The sequence below is a fragment of the Homarus americanus genome, unplaced genomic scaffold, assembly GCF_018991925.1.
Source record: "Homarus americanus isolate GMGI-L3 unplaced genomic scaffold, GMGI_Hamer_2.0 scaffold30768, whole genome shotgun sequence".
NCBI classification, from domain to species: domain Eukaryota; kingdom Metazoa; phylum Arthropoda; class Malacostraca; order Decapoda; family Nephropidae; genus Homarus; species Homarus americanus.
Window position 1 is genome coordinate 797,366 of NW_024746690.1, and position 14,140 is coordinate 811,505.

The 14,140-nt window shown below is 46.9% G+C and overlaps 1 protein-coding gene across 15 annotated transcripts in view; it reads left to right on the top strand.

The window, feature by feature from the left end:
• The window catches only part of LOC121879414 (tyrosine-protein phosphatase non-receptor type 9-like), a 105,868-nt gene that overhangs the window by 41,991 nt on the left and 49,737 nt on the right, over positions 1–14,140 (top strand). Inside the window, exon 1 of one of the 15 annotated variants that reach the window (XM_042386061.1) lies at positions 7,676–8,193. The exons of the other annotated variants lie outside the window; for them this stretch is intronic. Within the exon in view, the coding sequence (XP_042241995.1) occupies positions 8,158–8,193 (36 nt within the window). The 5' untranslated portion in view covers positions 7,676–8,157. Of the gene's footprint in view, positions 1–7,675; positions 8,194–14,140 lie in introns of those variants that run through there. 15 annotated transcript variants of the gene reach the window in all.

The window sequence follows — 14,140 nt, forward strand, 5'->3', positions numbered from 1 at the left end:
AGGGCGAGAAAACTGTCTGGTCAACATGGGGTTGAATGCGGGTGTGGGTGAGTGAGTTGGTGATTTTTGGATGCGGGTGCGGGAGTGTGGTGGCTTTAATGTGGATGATGATGGTTTGTGTATAGCGTAATGGTTCCCTCTAGTGGTCTGTCTGTGTCTGTCTGTCTGTCTGTCTGTGTCTGTCTGTCTTTTTACATATTATATCAGGTTAGTTTAAGTTTGGTTAGGTTAGGTTGTATTTATTTTAGTTTACGTTAATTTAGGTCCACGAATCAGCCAATTGTGTTTTACGGTATACAAGTGTAGGCCGGTGACACGGTACTGTGGGCTGGGTGTGTGTGAGTCGCACTTGACACCTGCCACACACACACAGAGTCTACTGTGATGAGGCGCTATTACGAAGGTGTTGCTGGGTGTGTTTTCATTGGATCACCTGAAGATTAACCACCCTAAACACTATATAGGGGGGGGGGGTGAACTTAGGTTAGGGTTAGCATTAGGTTAAAATAGATTGGCACAAGGATGGTTAATATTAAAGATAAATAAGATAAGATAGGTTAGGTTAGGTTACACTTAGTTAGGTTAGCGTTAGGTTAGGATAAATTAGCATAAGGACGATTAATGTTACAGGTGAAATAAGATAAGAGGGTTAATCTTCAGGTAACTAACTTAAATTATATCTATTAACTCAGACTCATCCTCCTTGGTACTTTTGGTCACATTCACATAACACTTTCAAACATCTTCATTCCCACGTGTCATGAGAGCTGTCCCACACAACACACGACTCCCCTCAACCTTCACACGGGGTTTGTTTACACTATACACGGGGTCATCAGCGGTGTTTTGTTGGCCTGAGTAGAGTAGCGGCATATCACAGCGAGGCACTATACCAAGGCACCTCTGATGACCCTAGTAACCAGGCGGTGTGTCTTGTGGACGTGTGTGGGACTACCGGCTTATTATTGTGTTGTGTTCGGTGTGATAGTCTTATAGTAATAGAGGTGCACGGTAAAGATGCACAGTGTGGCAGAGACCAGCTAAATCCGTTTCACGTCCCCGGCTGCTAAATTATTCACAGCCAGAACGCCACGCCTTGTAAACTTTGCTCCCGCCGTTGTCCCTCGCTACTAATGGTCCAAACTAATTACCCGACCCGAATCAGGATCTGAACCCCGAATCCGGAACGTGAACCCCGAACCCAAAACCGAACCCGAATCTTGAATCCCACTCGAACCCAAAAACGGACCCGAACACCGAAACTGGACCAGAACCTCGAAACCGTAAACGAGCCCCGAATCCCACCCGATTTGGTTGCGCAAGGTTAAGTAAGCGTGAGGGCTTTTTAATCACCAGGTGAAATAAGCTGGGGTGTGTAATCTAAAGGTGATCCTCTTTCGTTTCCTGTGATTGAGGCAAAGAATTCGTCATTTTCGTGAGTAGTGGACGAACCCATGGTACTAACGATTAATTAAAGTACTTACCTGAGGCGTCACTTACTAACCTATGAAGTAAAACAAAAACAATAAAAAACAATGTTGCTTGAGTTTATTAAATGTTCTCTTTAATTAGTTACTTCAAAGACATATTTTTTATATCACCTGAGTGTGTACCTGAGCTAATTTATTATTCACTTAACATAATTTTACTTCATTATATCATAGTAGTTTTACATAGTTGAGAGAGGAATGAAATCTCACATGTTATCCCATCAGAGGGCTTGTCTAGTGTTCTGGAAATGGTGAGGGAAACAGCTAGGAGGAGAGAAGGTAGGAAGGAGGACCATTAAGGTGTTAATTATGAGGGCGAACACAGGTAGATGAGTGGGTACAGGGAGTGGGGCGAGGAGTTAGGTTTACACAGGTAATTTGGGGGGGTGCTAAGGGAACATTGTGTAGAGCAGGGGTGGGCAAAGCACGGCCCGCGGGCCGCATTTGGCCCGCCAAATTATTTCTGTGGCCCGCCACTGCATTTGGCAATCAGAAACAAAAAATTCTTTTTAATTACAGAAAGGAAAATTATGGAAGTTGGGTGGACATAGCAGCAATACACATTAAGTGTGTGGCCCGCGAAGTGTGCCACCATTCATGAAGTGGCCCTCCATCAAAAATAATTGCCCACCCTTGGTGTAGAGGCTGTGAATGGCCTTAGTGTGGGAAGGAAAGGAAAGGAGAGAGAAAGTGGAGGGAAGGAGATGATAGGCTGGGATGAGAGGAACACTGCAGTGGTGATCCCAAGTTATCGAGGAGGGATTTGGGGCCATAACTCCAGATTGGCTATGTTGGGTAGAGGAGGGGGGGTTGGAGGGTGAGGTGGGTTGGAGGGATGACTCAACAACGACAGGTTGGGTGGTGGTGGTGGTGGTTTGAGTGTAACATTTTTATTGGCAAGAAGATTGAGGTCCAATTTTGCCTAATCTGAGTAGTTCAGTCTCTTGGACACTGAGAGGTGCTGTTGTCACTGAGTATTGCCACGTGAGGCAGGGGGAGGTAGGGAGGGGTGGGGGAGGATGTTGGGGTCAGCTGGGAAGAAAAGGGGAGGGAGGCAGGGGAAAGGTTGATGCTTGCTAGCGGATGTTTTGCCACCAGCCACACGTAGCTGATAAACTCAACAGTCTGCAGGAGATTAAGTAAACTTGCCCCCTGCCCCCACCCACACACCCACCCCGCCCTCACAGGAAGTTGGCTAAACCGATCTTAAAGGTTATGGTGCTGAGTGAACGCTTCCGGAGGTTAAAACTTATCCTGTAGTCAAGTGAACCCGTCTGTGTGTGGTTACAATGCATCTCGCTGCTTAGAACTATACTCTGTGGTTAGGAGTGGTGGTGGGTGAACGTTTTCGGGGGATGGTGGTATGGATGGGTGGGTGCGTGTGGTTGGATGGATGACCAATAGGTGGATGAGAGGGTGGTGAGTAGAGTGGTGAATATGTATTTGGGTTGGGTGGCTTTATCGGTGGTGAGAGGAAAGGGCAATGGGTGGGGTTTTGGGGGGGGGGGTATGTGGGTGGAAGGGGGTTGAGTGGGTGTGGTGGGAAGGTATCTTGGGGGTGGAGGCGGACTACCACTTATGTCAGATTTATAATTATTACAACAGTCATTTTCTGAGCTTCTGCCTCTCCGTTCATCATCCGTGTGTACTTAGTGATTCAATTTCAATTGTTTATTCCTTGATAGAGGAAGCGGGATCCTAGTGCTGTCACCAGGTACCCCTGTACAATGATGCCAGAAGCATCTGGCAAGTGTGACAAGTATATACAGTATAAATATTATAAAGGGGCTTACTAAAGCCTAAGGAAGGAAGGATATTCCTTTAACACATAATTTACAAAATATCTGGCCAGTATGGGGAGGATCATCGTGTCTCCGTCAGGGGGTCTTAGTGATTGGTTGTTGGTAGTGTGGTAGAGTGGTTGTTGGTAGTGTGGTTGTTGGTGGTGTGGTAGTCATGATTTTCTCCCCTTTTCAATGTGGTGGTGGTGATTGTTTTAACCCTTCTTCCTTCCCTACATCCTCCCTCCACCCCCTCTCTTCCTTCCCTCCCTCCCCCCTTCCTTCCCCCCCCCCTGCCCCCTTCCTCCCCCCTGCCCGCTTCCTCCCCCTGCCCCCTTCCTCCTGTCACTGTGCCTACGTTCTCTCATGATACACTCACCTCATGAGCCCCCTTCTGTCGTGTGGAGGTGTCCGAGCATGAGCCACCACTGGGGTTAATACTGAAGGCGTTAAGTAATGTACCGGGGTGGCGGCAGGAGTGAGAGGAGGAGGAGGGTTGTTGGCTGGTTGGTGGTGCTGGTGACGGTGGTGGTGGTGGGGAGGAAGAAGACCCGGCAGTCAGTGAGTGAGTAGCGGGCCGTGTGTGATGGTCACCAGGACTGCTCTCTCTCTCTCTCTCTCGGTCGGTTCATAGTCATCACTGTGTATTAGGGGTATAGACAGCACTACTGACCCTCTCTCTCCACTTACCACCAATGCTCTCGATATTACCCGAGCTTGTTGCGTGTGTGTTCGTCCGTCGGGTGTGATTTTGTGTTCGTCCGTCGGGTGTGAATTGGTGTTCGTCCGTCCGTCGGGTGTGATTTTGTGTTCGTTTGTCCGTCCAGTGGGTGTGTTTTGTGTCCGTCCTTTAGTGAGGTATATAAGTAGTAAGGACGTGCCGCCGTGGTTACTAAGGAACTGGTGTGAGTAATTTGTCTTCCCGAACCATGAACTGAGGAACTGAATATACCGAAGAGTGAACAGAAAACAGACGCGCCAAATGTATGCAGAAAAAGAGAGTTTGCAATAGACTGTCTCGCTGAATACATTGTGTGAATTGAGACTGACCTGGAAAATGTAGTGACACCGTTTGTGGAATTTTTTTGTAGAACTGACTGGTGTAATGAAGTGTTTTTTGTAGTGATGATATGAAGAGTGTAGGGGGTTGTGTGTGTGCGGTGGAGTGGCGTGTTAGGCACAAAATCTAGGAATCTCGACCCCAGAATGAAACGACACGAAATAATTTATATAATTCTAATCTAAACATCAATAAATAAATTTGTTAGGTCTTACTGGGTTGGGTTGGGTTGGGTTGGGTTGGGGTTGGGTTGGGTTAGGATCACTTGTATTGATGATCTTAGTGAAGGTGGTGATGGGAGGTTGGTGCCGGCTCGACTCTTGACCGTGCCACACCCGTCCACAGATGTGCCACTCCATTGTGTATTACGCAGCACACACACACACACACACACTCTCTTGCTATTGTTGTGTGTGTCTGTCTGTGTTGGTTGATGAAATTGTGTGTACATAATTTTTTCACATGTTAATTACCTTTGTAAATTTTCGTGTTTTATGCTGTTAAACTTGACAGAATTTTACACTTTTATTTTATTTATTTTTTTAGCTCTGGAATATTTTTTTTCATGAAATTGTGAACTGCTGTTAACATGATTCTTATAAAAAAATAATAATACGAGTTGAACAAAATTATCCTTTTTTTATGTGGAGATGAACTGGTTAGGATTTTCTCTGAGGATATAGAGAGAGAGAGAGAGAGAGAGAGAGAGAGAGAGAGAGAGAGAGTTGTCCATAGATTCACTATTAAGCAATACACGAACTCATCTGAATATTGACATGTCACATTACATCACCATTTTAATCGTCATAGTCATTCACCACTGACAAAAAATTACGAAACACGGCCGAAATTATTGACAGGTTGACTTAATGCTAAAAGTTGACTTGAGAAGATTATATACATTATTATTATTATTATTATTATTATTATTATTATTATTATTATTATTATTATTATTACTACTGCCCCGACCATTGGCATTGTAATTATTTTTGTTATATTATATTATAACTACACCTACCATTGTTGTTATTATTTTTTCGGGAGATGATTTGCATAACACTGCAGGTGGAGGTGTTCCGGTAGGTATAACAGAGGCTTTCATGTTATATCCGGGAAGAGGAAGTAGCGTGTGTGTGATGCTGTGGCGGTGTTTGTCACGTGTGTGTGTGTAACAGCTTTGTATGTGCGTGTGTGAAGCTGTCTGTTTGGCGGTGTTTGTCACGTGTGTGTGTGTGTGTGTATGTGTGTGTGTGTGTGTGTGGAAGTGTTTGAGTAACGGTGTGGGTGAACACTTGAGACGGTGTGGATGTACCGCACCTCTGGTTATGTTTACACGTGGAAATGGTCTTCCCAAGCTTGTGGCCGTATAGGTAGTGGTGTTACCTGCTGTTGGGGGGCCATGTGTTACTGGTGGGGAGGGGTAGAGGGTCATGTGTTACTGGTGGGGGGGGTTGGGGTCATGTGTTACTGGTGGGAGAGGTTGGGGGTCATGTGTGGTGGGGAGGGGTAGAGGGGTCATGTGTTACTGGTGGGGAGGGTTGGGGGGTGTGTTACTGGTGGGAGAGGTTGGGGGTCATGTCTGGTGGGGAGGTTGTGTGTTAAAGGTGGAGGGGTGATGGGTGGGGGGGTGTCATGTAGGACGTGTGATGGGAGCGGCATTTGGGCTGGAGGTAATTACAGGCCAGCTCACATTGCCTTCACCCACCCACTGCCTGGCCCACCACCACCACTGCCTGGCCCACCACCACCCACTGCCTGGCCCACCACCACCCATGTCTGACCCACCACCACCCACCTGGTGGTGAGGTGAAGTGTGGGGTGGGGGAAGTGGGGAGGGTGAAGTGTGTGGGAGTGGGGGAGTGTGTGTGAGGAGTGTGTGGGGGTGAAGTGTGGGGGGTGGGGTGAAGTGTGTGGGGTGGGGTGAGTGGGGGAGGGTGAAGTGTGTGTGTGAGTAGGTGTATATTTTACCATGGTGGGTGAGGTGTACCTAGCCATTCATTCCCCCTTGTTGACTGATGTGTGCCTCCACCGTTGTTCCCAGTGTGTGTCAGCCTCCTCCTCCTTTCTTTCTTTCTTTCTTTCTCTCTCACGTTCCTCCTCCTCCTTTCCCCACCCTGTGTGTTCCCCCAGGGTGAAGTAATTTCCGGTGGTGTGTGTGTGTGTGTGTGTGTGTGTGTGTGTGTGTGTGTGTGTGTGTTGTCATCACCCACTCATCCGACACCATCCATACATCCACGACCCAGTACATCTCCACGCCCATCCGCACAGTGTCACTCGTTGTTCCACACTTCCGTCACTCAACCACTGTCACTCACACCCATACTAGCCTCAATACTGTTACCGTACTCGTATATGAAATTAAATAATATTAATAATAATGATAAACTGCTAATTTGGTGTGTGTGCGTGTGTGTGTGCGTGCGCGCATTAGGGGCGGGGAGGGGGTGACATGTTGCCTAGTTTTAGTCTGTATGTAAATCAGATGAACCACATTAATAAGCGAGGGTTGGCGGAGACGTTTAGCTCATTTAGCGTGACAGACAGGGTGTGGGTAGACAGGGTGTGGGTGGACAGAAGGTGGGTGGGTGGACGGAATGATTGGCAAGTGGGTCAGGGGTTCCCACGCTCTCAAACTGGTGAACAAAGTGGCATATTCAGTTGTCGTTTAGTGGGTAATTACACGGTGTTCACGCTGCCTTCACCTGGCGTTGTGAATGTGTGTTATGGATTATGTGGGGGGTTGTAGGACACGTTTTAGCTGTGCTTGGGACTTGTTTTGGACATGTTTTAGACGTGTTTGGGATATTTAGCTGTGTTCCGGACATGTTGTAGACTCGTTAGGGACATGTTGTAGGCTTGTTTTCGGACTTGTTTTGGTTAGGTATCGGTCATGAGGGCATACAGTATATGGGACACATCTGCATGACGGTTTGTTTACATCCCAGCACGTGAGGCGGCGGTGAGCGGGTGACCTCAACACAGCCTCTTTAATGACTTGCTAGCCTAAAGGTAGTCCATTGATCACCTCTCTCTCTCTCTCTCTCTCTCTGCCTCAACTGTTCGGTATAATGGACGTTTAGTAATGAAGTCGACGATTTATGTGTGTGCACTTTGTTTACGTGAATTAGCGCTCGTGTTATGATCTCCCTCCCTTGTCGTGATCCTGTCTGTTATAGGAGGACGCGTGCCGTAAATTTGTCCTTTAATGGGTCGAATTCCTTTTGTCTGTTCGGTAGTGGGGTGAATCAGTCACTTCCGTCTGTTAGCACTTTGGGGTGTGTGTGTGTGTGTGTGTGTGTGTGTGTGTGTGTGTGTGTGTGTAACCCTTCCCTAACTCATATTAATGTATAGTCATCGTCGTACAAGCGTTTGGCAAAGAAGTTAATTAATTGAAATGACAAAAAATATATAGTGACTGTATAATGTAAACTGGTCCAGGAAAACCTTATATATACAGTATATATCAAGTGGTAGCGTCGTTGTCTCACGTAGCACACAGACACTGGAGTCATACTTGGTGGAGGACGACTTGATGGGTGTACCTCAACCTCAAGGATAAACGAGGGTACAATGAGTGAGTGAGTGTGTGAGGGGCAGCTGCTGACCGACGGTGCCTCACTCCACGCGGGGTTCCTCTGGACGGTGCCTCCCTCAGGAAGTGTTGGTCACCTCCTCTCCCCGCCTACCACCGCCCTCTAAGGCCTCACTCCTGCCGCAGTCTCAACCTAACCCAGCGTTGTGGGTGTTGGTGGTGTGGGGAAGGACAAGGCGAGGCAGAGCAGAGGATAGCCTAGTGATGCTATACTAGTGTGTCTCAGTAAGGATGGTGTTGTGCGGCGTCATGGACTGCTTTCTCCAGGTGAGTACAGGTAAACACACACACCCACACCCACCCACACACACCACCCACCCACCCACCCACCCACCCACCCACCCACCACAAGGCTCTAAAGCTACATAAGCATTTTTTTCTTCAAATATTTTGTTTATTTACCCTAGTATTACAATATCACCGCCGGCCACCGGTTGTGCCCACCGGTTACTGGTTACTGTACCATGCCCACTGGTTACTGTACCATGCCCACCGGTTACTGTACCATGCCCACTGGTTACTGTACCATGCCCACCGGTTGCTGTACTACTGTACCATGCCCACCGGTTACTGTACCATGCCCACCTGTATTTACTGTACCATGCCCACCGATTGCTGTACCATGCCCACCAGTTGCTGTACCATGTCCACCAGTTGCTGTACCATGCCCACCGGTTACAGTACCATGCCCACCGTTACAGTACCATGCCCACGGTTACAGTACCATGCCCACCGGTTGCTGTACCATTCCCACCGGTTGCTGTACCATGCCCACCGGTTACTGTACCATGCCCACCGGTTACTGTACCATGGTTACTGTACCATGCCCATCGGTTACTGTACCATGCCCACCAGTTACTGTACCATGCCCACCGGTTACAGTACCATGCCCACCGGTTACAGTACCAACCCATGCCCACCGGTACCATGCCCACCGGTTGCTGTACCATGCCCACCGGTTACTGTACCATGCCCACCAGTTGCTGTACCATGTCCACCAGTTGCTGTACCATGCCCACCGGTTACAGTACCATGCCCACCGGTTACAGTACCATGCCCACCGGCAGTACCATGCCCACCGGTTGTAACCACCATGCCCACCGGTTACTGTACCATGGTTACTGTACCATGCCCACCGGTTACTGTACCATGCCCATCGGTTTACTGTACCATGCCCACCAGTTACTGTACCATGCCCACCGGTTACAGGTACCATGCCCACCGGTTACTGTACCATGCCCACCGGTTACTGTACCATGCCCACCGGTTACTGTACCATGCCCACCGGTTGCTGTACCATGCCCACCGGTTACTGTACCATGCCCACCGATTTCTATTCTCATTTCCGGTTATTTTTTTAGAAGTAAGGAGTAAAAGACTATATATAACACAGCCTCAGTGAAGTGTTTGATGATGGACCAAGAGAGTCTTATATTGCCGGGATGTGATGCCTGCTGTACAGACCTTATTTTGTTGATGTTTCTCTTCCTCTTCGCTCTTCTCCTCTTCTTCTTTCTATTCTTCCTCCTCTTTCTTCTTCCACCTTCTCCCCTTCTTCCTCTTCCTCCCTCCTCATCTTCCTTCCTCCTCTCTCCCTCTCCTCCTCCCTCCCCCTCCTTCCTCTTCCTCCTGTTTCACCTCCTCCTCCTCCTCTTCTCCAGCTCTTTCGGGGGATAAAAAATTGACCCGGTTTTTAGTTTAACAAATTTATTGGCAAAGCTTGTAGTACAGTTTGCCTATTCTGAGTAATTTAGTCTGGTCTTGACACTGAGGGTGGTATCACTTCTCACTGCCACGCAGGACAGAGGTTCATATGCAAAGAAATACATCATATTCATTAACAGTATACTGTGTGTATATATATATATATATATATATATATATATATATATATATATATATATATATATATATATATATATATATATATATATATCAGATTCATGTGAGTGATGTCAGTGTTCACTCCCATGCAAGACAGTGGTTCATATACATTGGAGTCATATTCTATTTGAGGACTAATCAGTGTGGGCTAGCAAATTTGGGATAAACAGCAAGAATGTCCTCAAGCACCCAAGATTCAATGTAATAATTACATAGTTCAAGATACAATAAACCAGGTGGCCTGAAGTCTTTTGAGTGTCACATTCAATAATATAGTGTTCAAGTGTACAGTATGCTCTAAAGCAGGGGTTCTCAACCAGGGGGGAATTTCCCCCCTCAGGTTTTCAGGGGGGGGGGAACTGATACTAATATGGAAAAAATAAAGGATTTTCAGTATTATATGCATATTATTTGGAATGCACTTTTTGAGGCAGACAATCTTGGAAAGGAGGGGGGAATGACATTCTGACATGGTGAAAGGGGTGCATGGGGCAAACAAGGTTGAGAACCACTGCTCTAAAGGTTTATCACGGAATTCTCAGACCGTCTGTCCGTCCGTAAGATTGTCCTCAAATGGAGATAAGTGAGAGTATTGTAATCGGTGTGTGCGTGTGTGGTTGTTGTATTTTATTCTTGGTGGTGGTGGTGTCAGTGAGGGAGCCAGGCAGAGCAGTATTGTGATGGTGGTTGTGGTATTGGAGGTGATTGTGGTGGATGTTGTAGTGGTTGGTGTGGTGATTGTGCTGCTAGAGAGGGTTAATGGTTATTATTGTGGTGGAGGTGGTAGTGATTGTTAGTATTGTGGTGGAAGTTGTAGTGGTTGTGGTGGTTGTTGTGGTAGAGTTATGGCCTCGTCAGTCAGGGAGCCACCACACAGGACAGCATTGTGGTGGGGTGGTTGGGTCACGTCCGGCGCGGGTTGGTAGCTCACAATGGCACCGTTTATGGTGTTGGGTGCCGCCGCCTCCTGCTGGCCGGCGGGTAATTACTCAGTGCCACGCCTCCTGTTTCATCCTCAGTGGGGGTCAAGGGGGTCACGGCTCTCACTTCCGCTCCTCTTCTCTTCCTCCTGCTTCTTTTCTCTTCCTCCTCCTGCTCCTCTTCTTCCCCCTGCTCCTCTTCTTCCTCCTGCTCCTCTTCTTCCTCCTCTTCTTCTTCCTCCTGCTCCTCTTCTTCTTCCTCCTGCTCCTCCTCTTCTTCCTCCTGCTCCTCTTCTTCTTCCTCCTGCTCCTCTTCTTCTTCCTCCTGCTCCTCCTCTTCTTCCTCCTGCTGCTCTTCTTCCTCCTGCTCGTCTTCTTCCTCCTGCTCCTCTTCTTCCTCCTGCTCCTCTTCTTCCTCCCGCTCCTCTTCCTCCTCCCTCTCCTCCTCTTCCTCCCTCTCCTCCTTTCCTCCCGCTCTTCCTCCCCTCTCTACCTAACCTAGCCCTAACCTACGAACTTTGATGACAATCTTGAAGGCAGAAGTGTGACGTGACTGTAGTGGTGACGTGTTTGAAGGCAGAAGTGTGACGTGATTGAAGGCAGAAGTGTGACGTGTTTGAAGGCAGAAGTGTGACGTGTTTGAAGGCAGAAGTGTGACGTGTTTGAAGGCAGAAGTGTGACGTGACTGTGGTGACGTGTTTGAAGGCAGAAGTGTGACGTGACTGTAGTGGTGACGTGTTTGAAGGCATAAGTGTGACGTGACTGTAGTGATGACGTGTTTGAAGGCATAAGTGTGACGTGACTGTAGTGATGACGTGTTTGAAGGCAGAAGTGTGACGTGACTGTAGTGATGACGTGTGCGGGTCAGCGAGGAGGAACAGCTGGTGATGACACTGTAGGGGAGAAGCGACGTCGGTGTTGTCATGCGAACCCGTGTGTGTGTGTGTGTGTGTGTGTGTGTGTGTGTGTGTGACCTAGACTTTACTTAGAGACGATATCAGCGGGTCCTAATTAACTAGATAGACTGTTATTAGTGCCAGCAGAAAGACTTGGTGCCATCATCCCACTAACTAGACAATATCACCACTGCAGAACCTGGTTGGTGAGGAACTTATCAGGCGTAGACTAGGGTGAGTGTCGTCGAGGTGGAAAGGAAAACTGACGAGAGATAGGGTGTAGTGTAGCCGGGGACGTCGGTAAGGTGTTTAGAGGGCAGTGATGATGTTTGTGTGTATACCGTGTGAACAAATAGTGAGGTGCCTTAAGGGTGTAGGGTGACCAGGAGAGGGGGGTGGCTTCCTGTAAGGTGAGCTGGAGACCTAACACCCCTAAGTGATACACCCACTCACCCTTGCTGCTGATTGGCTACCTCGTCAGCGCATTATTTACACAACACTGGGAGGGTTGAAGGGGAGAGGGACAGATAGGGTTGTTGTGCTGGTGTCTTAGAGAGAGGGGCGGGGAGTTAATTACTGCCCCACTACACGTTGATGAGGAAAGCATATGGTCCTTGTGTTTATGTCTCCGTTTGGTCTCACGTCCAGGATATAAAGGCCCTTGTGTGTAAAAAATAATAATAATAATAATTAACGGTTTATTGAAAGAGCTTGGCAGCCAGAAGGCTGAAAATATACAGTTACATATTTGGGGAATGGGTTTCGAATTATAAATTATACAAGTAACATAAGTGACGCAAATAAGATATATAATAACTAGATGGGGAAAAGCTCAAACTACAGGGCATTTCAACATAGTGACAGTGCAAGAAGTAGTATGTGTGTGTGTGTGTGTGTGTGTGTGTGTGTGTGTGTGTGTGTGTGGTCCAACTGTCAGCCCGCCAGGTGTTGGTGCCTAGGGGTGGAGGAACTGTTATTTACCTGCTGCTAATTTGCTCGTGATACGTTTATAAAAGTGGAGTGATAGAGGGAGACAGATAGATAGATGGATAGATGTAACCGAGACGAAGTTTTGAACAGTACCAATACCTCCTTCTCCTTCCTTTCACTTCCTTCTCCTCCTTCCTTTCACTTCCTTCTTCCTCCTTCTCCAGATGCTGTACATATCTCACTCTCAGCCTCATTCATCTCGTCATAATAATAATAATAATAATAATAATAATAATAATAATAATCTGCTATACAAGTTGTACATCAAAATACATATATTTTATGTATACTCCCACCTCGTATATTTTGTTATAGTATATATATATTTTCCCCCCAGTTTATATATATATTTTGTTAATATTTTCACTCCCTGTGTAGTTTTATAGTAGTGTATATTTCACCCTGTATATTTAAACATATTTTTCACCCACTGTATAATTTTACCGAACTATATTTTTTGTGTACACCGTGCGTAGTATACATTAGCCAAACTATTATATAACTTCGCTATATTATTAAAATGTTACCAAATTTCGGGTGCAAGTTAACCCATGAATTGTATTGAAGTAAAAGTTGGAGTAAATTGGAGTTAGTGGGGGGGGGACCATGAAACAAAACCGAACCCAATTTTTTTTTTTACTTTTTTCAATATTGATTCGATGGATTTGTCGTGGTTAGGATGAGGTTAGGTTACGTTAGTGGTAAGTTAAGTTGGGTTAGTTTAGGTTAAGTGAGGTTAGGTTAAGTACGTTTTAAGAGTAGAATAGGTTAAGGTTGGTTAGGTTAGGGACTGGTGGTGAAGGTAGCGGTGTGGTGATGGGCGACAGGTGGTGAGCTGTGTTGACCCACCTGCTGTGTCTGGCTCCTGGCCGGCGTGTGTGTGTGTAAATAATAATAATAATTAACGGTTTATTGAAAAAGTTCTGCAGCCCGAAGGCTGAAAATATACATTGGGCATAAATGACTTATTACATACAATGGTGGTTTAACAAAAGCCTTCATTAGAGAAAGGTAAAGGAACATACAGTGAACATACAGATTAATGTAGGTGTTGAACAGCAAAAACGTAGTGTAGTAACTCCCTCCCAGATGGTGTTAGGAGGGACCTCACGTGGTGTAGTAGTTCCCTCACAGATGGTGTTATGAGGGGCCTCACGTGGTGTAGTAATTCCCTCACAGATGGTGTTATGAGGGACCTCACGTGGTGTAGTAATTTCACAGATGGTGTTATGAGGGCCTCACGTGGTGTAGTAATTACCTCACAGATGGTGTTATGAGGGGCCTCACGTGGTGTAGTAATTCCCTCACAGATGGTGTTATGAGGGGCCTCACGTGGTGTAGTAATTCCCTCACAGATGGTGTTATGAGGGGCCTCACGTGGTGTAGTAATTCCCTCACAGATGGTGTTATGAGGGGCCTCACGTGGTGTAGTAATTCCCTCACAGATGGTGTTATTAGGGGCCTCACGTGGTGTAGTAACTCCTTCACGTGTGTGTGTGTGTTTATAAGGAAGGTATTTAATTG